A 6,313-nucleotide genomic window follows, 5' to 3' on the forward strand; every position below is an offset into this window, starting at 1 on the left:
GTTTTCAGATTATTTACTTTTTTTACATCTGTTGGTTTTATTGGTAAAATATATTTTACGTCATCATTTTTCTCCCTACAATCTGCCCTGTAAGTAAACAATCCGTGACATTTTGGATAACAGAATCTTTACTTTGGATGAGAAAAGGTTTGACACTTTTCCTTGTCTTTTGTAGTCTGGCATTTTACTCTGAGTACCACCCTTCTCCACCCGCAGACTCTGTAAACACGTATGTTTCCAATTTTCTGTGTCTGAAGTCAGCTGATGAAAGACAACCCTGCTGTCATCTACCTCATTCCAGCCATGTTTCACCACCTTCAGGCCCAGCTTCCTGGCCTTAAAAGGTGGGCTCCTTAAGCCTGGATGTTCATTAATTTAACAGCGTCCATAAAGATGCCAAGGCTCCTTTTTAATTGACAAAGATTCGCCCCACTCATTAGAGAAGCTGGTTCACTGAGGCCACATCCTCCATCAGTCCTCCTTATGAGATGAAAAGTAGCACCAGAAAAGGCTTTGGGGTCTTTATATGTGTTTATCACTTGGCTGTTTTTTGGCAGGCAATAGTGTTTTTGTTGTAAATATCACATGAACCACTGCACAGGTTTGCAGGGAGTAATCACTGGGTGTGCAATGCATCTACGGCTGAATCGGATTCAACTGAAAGATATGTTGTGATTAACTGAATTTCCGATACATGCCTCCATTTTATACTTTGTGATATATTGTAATAATTTACTTTAAACARGTTGAAAATCAATGTCTTTATTTAGTTTAACACACGCCTAAAAAAAACATAATTTCAATGCTGACATAGGAGGGCCCACCTCCAGGAGCTGTGAATGGGTTTTGTAAAACCATGTTAAAAAACACACAGCCTATGATTGTTTACTTAGACTCCAGAACAGAGGGAGGTTCTGGGTCAAATGATCCACAGTGATGTGATGTGATAAAYTTTGTGTATCTGCAAATAAATCCTCGTGTCTGCAAACTGTATTGGTTTCCTGCACTTAATTTGGGGCTCCAATCGAATGTGTTTTATTACAAAACCTATTCAAAGCTAGGTCAATTTGACAAATATTGACTTAGAATTTGTTGTGGTAGTAAACTAATCCCCAACACACATTCTGAGCTGCACAAGATCTTTGCTTCAAACTTTACCAGCAACTATTTCAAGTTAACTCTAGCTGTTAGCAAAATATATCATGAACCTACATCTACTGCTTATTGATAGTCAGGTTGTGGAGGCAACAGATCCAAGAGAGAAACCCAGACATCCTTCTACCCAGACACATTTCACTTCATCTTGGGGGACTATGATGTGTTTCCAGACCAGATAGGATACATAATCCAGGTCCAGGAGGCATCCTAGTCAGATACCCGAACCACCCGACCAAGCTGATGGTGCAGTTCTACACGGCCATCATGGAGTCCATCCTCAGCTCCTCCATCATGTTGTGGTATGCCAGAGTCACTGTTAGGGACAGACACAGACTGCAGCACGTTGTGCGCTCCGCTGAGAAGGTGATCGGTTGTAGCCTCCCATCTCTCCATGACCTGTACGTCTCCAGGACTGTGAGGCGAGCAGGTCAGATCACAGCKGACCCTTCTCACACTGCATGCAGCCAGTTCATACCACTMCCCTCAGGCAAAAGGTTTCGATCCATTTGGACCAGAACAGCCCGCCATAAGAACAATTTATTCCCCTCTACYGTCAGACTCTTGAACATTTAGAACTTTTAGAACACATGACTCTAAAACTCTGCCTTGGCCACTTTATCACTGGTTTCTTAAACAGCACAACTCTGACTATATTGTTTTTCTKGTCACTTTATCAGTGGATCTAACTGCCCTACTCCAACTATATTGTCTTCTCTAATTACTGTATTGAACTGGTGTATATGTTTTATTCTATTTTTCCTTTATTCTTTGTATTTTCTTTATTCGTTATATTTTATACTTTTTGCACCTTTACATCGAAGCAAATTCCTAGTCTGTGAATCCTGTTCATTGACATTGGCAATAAAACTGATTCTGATTCTGATCTCAATTGACTTCTATGATTCGAAGGAGCAGCAGCTCTACTCCAAGCTCCAGCTGAGCCCGGCCGCAAAGGAAGCTCATTTCAGCTGCTTGCATCCAGGATCTTGTTTTTTCTGCCATGATCCACACCTCATGACCATAGATGAGGGTTGGAATGTAGACAGATCAGTAGATCGAGAGTTTGGCCTTTTTAACTCAACACTTTCTTCACCACGACTGACCAAAACAATGCCCTCAGGATGAGGCACTGATCCGTCGATCCCTCTCCCGCTCCATCCTACCATCACTCATGAACAAAACGTCTCATGAACCACAGGGCAAATTTTWWTGAAACTCAAAAAGTCTTGTTTAGATGTGCATCTTCAGCTGAATAACTTTGGAGTCAGTCGGATTCAAAAGAGTTGCTAAAGCTAATTGGCATTAACCAATACATAAATGGCTATAATTGGAATCAAAGGTAATGAGTGATATGTATTTCTTCGAGGAATGCTAAACTCTTTAATTTAACTCTGAAACTATTGATGTTTGTGGCATTTTTATGAATTAAACACACTCTTCACAAGTCAAGTTGTGTAAGGCAGTAGGAATGTGGTGATTTTGACTTCTGTTACATCAAGTTAAACTGGATTATTTCATTATAAAATATTCCACATCTGCAGTTCTGTGTACAAGGATTATCCAAGCATAGAGAGCTCTGTCTCATTTTGTTCCTCTGTAGTAACGGAGAGTACGCATTGTGTTTTAATTTCAGCCTAATTGAAAGATTTTTCTGAAGGCTTTTTGAAAGTCTCAGAGGAAATTGTGAAATAATGGAACATTAAATCATAATTTCCCCTAGCGGAGCCAGCTTTGGAGCTATTATGTCAAACCGTGTTAATTCCATCTTCTTCCTCTCTCCGCTGACAGACAATAGAGGATGGGCTGTGTCCAATGTAAGGATAAAGAAGCAGCAAAACTCACTGATGACCGGGAGACCAGCCTTTCGCACAACTCGGGCTACCGCTATGGGTCGGACCCCACGCCGCAGCACTACCCCAGCTTCAGCGTCACCACCATCCCCAACTACAACAACTTCCACGGAGCGGCCACGCAGGGAGTGACCGTGTTCGGAGGGGTCCACACGTCCTCGCAGTCCGGGACGCTTCGGTCTAGGGGAGGAACGGGTGAGTTTGAATTCATCTCTGCTTCAGGTTAACTAGCCCTCTTATACCAGCCCTGAGAAAGAGCATAAAGAAATACAAATCCACCAAAGACCCAGGACGCCACCAGGCAAGACCAGGACAATGTTCCCATCCTCAGTTTCTTGTTCTTTACAGACTCGTCAAAAGAAAAGATGCTTCAAAGTGAGATTAGCAAATCATTGCTAAATGTTTTTATTTGTTTCACACAATGACTAGCTTTAGCAATAGGTTTGATCTTTTTTATTTTTATTTTGCTTCAGAAATGTTTAACACTAAAAAATAAATCTTTCTGCTTAGGCCATAAGTCCACAGCGTGCTTGTTAATGGGAACCAGACTGACCTAAATTATAGCCGGGGCTCTGAGGCACATCTGACGAGCAGAAGGACCAAACATGTTGCTGAAAGAATGTAAAAACCGCCTCCAGTATGGAAAAAAAAAGTCTTCATGAGGTCCTGCTTAAAAATTAAAACTTACAAACAATGCGTGGCTAATAAATTAACAGCGTCTTTTGCTTTAATGTCRGTTTGAATATTTCGGAAGGTGTTTCCCAGCAAGAGTCAGCATCATTGACTTGCATGAATAAGGAATCAGTCCAGGAGGCAGCTTGAAGCAACATAAATGTCTAAGATGGTAAAAAAAAAGTAAAAACTGAGTTAAACTGGGATAGACGCTAAGCAGAGTCAGAGTGCAGTTTTGGTTGACATAACTGCAGAAATGTAGCTTTTGTGGGATTTAGATCCAATCAGAAAATGAATTCATTTTATAGTTACAGGCTTATTAAAAAAACAGGGACTCTTGAGCCAGTTTTATCATGTAAATTTAAAAAGAGAGGATTGGTTTCCTTCTTCGACAACCAAAGTTTGCTAACAAGTTTTAAACCAACCAAAGCTAATTCATAGAATAAACCTTAAATAGCAGGTTTTATTCATTAGTTCATGTTTAACATGTTCTAATATTATTAATTTCAGCAGATAACTGACTTGTTTTTGGTCCTAACTAAAGCTTCAGGATAATATTGGTTAGCATCTATAAGTCGTATTCACATTTTCTTTCACAGACTCGGTTCATTTTGAATTAAAAGCTGCCTTATGTGACTGAAGCTCCAAACATTAAAGATGGAGATTAGAAAAAACCCACACAGCGCTGTAGAACTGTAGATCAAAAGCAGCTCATGTATCATGTTTCATTCCTGCAGGGGTGACTCTGTTCGTGGCTCTGTACGACTATGAGGCCAGGACGGAGGATGACCTCAGTTTCAGGAAGGGGGAGCGGTTCCAGATTCTCAACAGCACGTAAGTTTGCAAACATCTGCGGGACGGCATTAGGAGGGTGGTGGTCGAGGTCTCCTCCCCTGCTTTTTGGTCTCTCACCAAGATCTGAAAGTGGAATCAGGGACTCCATGTTGTTTCACTCTTGGACACACCATTGGATGTCTCACTCCTGTTAGATGTCATTTTGCTAATTTGCACCCTTTTAAAAGAGAAAGTGAGCATTTTTTGTCTTGTACCACCACAGTTGTAATTTTAGTGAGTCTAGGCGAACACAGTCAGTTTCAGAAGAGGCCCTGTACCATTATTGAGTCATCTTCTGACCACCTTGGTCCTTTCAGAAGATACAGGAAGGCGGAAAGCCCTAGGGTTGAGCAATATTGGCAAAAAAATGCATCACGATTAATTGTGGTATTTAGCCGATAACGATTAATTTGACTATTAATCCCCTGGAGTCCCTGGACACTCTTATGTCCTAGTCAAATGACCAATTTAGTGGGAAAGATTTGCTCTTTGTAAAAATCTGTTCTTACAGACTACAGATCGCAGACTTCAGGCTAAACATCAACTTTTAAATTGTGTTGATAGAAAAATAAATTACAGAACATTATTTTTAATGTTCGTCATATTTAACGCAGAGAGGAGCATCGAGAAGACTGACTGGAGAAATCTCCAGTCATCTGCCTGGTGGCATTAATCGTATTAATCGTCAAGTGCCAAAAAAAGTAATCGATTAATGTTTTACTGACGATTAATTGCACACAATGCGATTATGCCCAACCCTAGTCGTGCCTCTGTACCTCAGAGCATGGCAGTAACAGATATGGTACTCTCGACATCTGAAAAGGTGGGCTGAGGTGGCATCTCCAAATAATTAGAATATATGTAATGCCCGGGAAATTTTTCAGTAACAATATAAATTGCRATGTACACATATTCAATWTCAGTGGAAAAATTTCCCAATARAACATTGATAATTTCACTGAACWCTGATCCAGAACCACACCGCATTCTTGGGGATGTAGGCAGAGGAAAGGCTTTAGCCACTCGACCTCTCACTAGCTAAGGAAGATTGATATAAAAAGCTTAAATCTTGATATGTTTGTCAGCCATATCACTAGGGCTGCAACAACGAATCGATAAAATCGATTATTAAAAGCGTTGGCAATGAATTTCATTATCGMTTTGTTTTGTCGCGCGATTTATGCGTCTCTTGTCATATCTCGGAGCGGTTTATGTCACCCACAGAGCGTTGTCAATGCTGGCTGACCTAAATAAAGTTTARGAAGGAAAAAAAACTACCTGTAAAGAYCTGCCCTCTCTGACCCTTGAGTGAAAAGTAGAGACTTCGAACTTGAACCCGTTTTTTTTAAATTGTGTTGTTAGGCCAAGTAGATCCGAAGATATGATAAAAAGTATATGGCACATTTAATTTTTTTAAATGACTGTCTGATTTAATGCGAGCCGCATCGTGAGGAGGAAGCATGTCCCGTGGCGAAAAAAAAAAGAAGTACCTCAGTCCATCATTTGTTTCCTTCTTCTCTCGGGCCAGAAATATAAAACCCTTCAGTCTTTTTTTCTGACCGAGGCTCAAAGTTATTTGATAAGCAGCAAAAAGTTTCAGGATGAAGGAAAAAAAAGACGCAGCAGAACTCCTGCTCTGACTCAAGCCTGGAACATACTCGCTCCGACGGGTCAACGCGCGGTCACGTGGTTGTTCGGCAGTCGTTTTCGCACAGACCTTTCATAGTCCCTACGACACCCCCGCTAGGGCTGTGTATTGGCAAGAATTTGGCGATACGATACATATCATGACAGAGGGG

The 6,313-nt window shown here is 40.9% G+C and overlaps 1 protein-coding gene across 1 annotated transcript in view; it reads left to right on the plus strand.

Annotated features, from left to right (window-relative positions):
• The window catches only part of LOC106518449 (tyrosine-protein kinase fyna), a 33,803-nt gene that overhangs the window by 12,931 nt on the left and 14,559 nt on the right, over positions 1-6,313 (plus strand). The window contains exons 2-3 of the mRNA XM_014009748.1: positions 2,947-3,203; positions 4,418-4,514. Coding sequence (XP_013865202.1) covers positions 2,957-3,203; positions 4,418-4,514 — 344 coding nt within the window. The 5' untranslated portion in view covers positions 2,947-2,956. The remainder of the gene's footprint in view (positions 1-2,946; positions 3,204-4,417; positions 4,515-6,313) is intronic.

The sequence above is a fragment of the Austrofundulus limnaeus genome, unplaced genomic scaffold (assembly GCF_001266775.1).
Source record: "Austrofundulus limnaeus strain Quisiro unplaced genomic scaffold, Austrofundulus_limnaeus-1.0 Scaffold61, whole genome shotgun sequence".
NCBI lineage: Eukaryota > Metazoa > Chordata > Actinopteri > Cyprinodontiformes > Rivulidae > Austrofundulus > Austrofundulus limnaeus.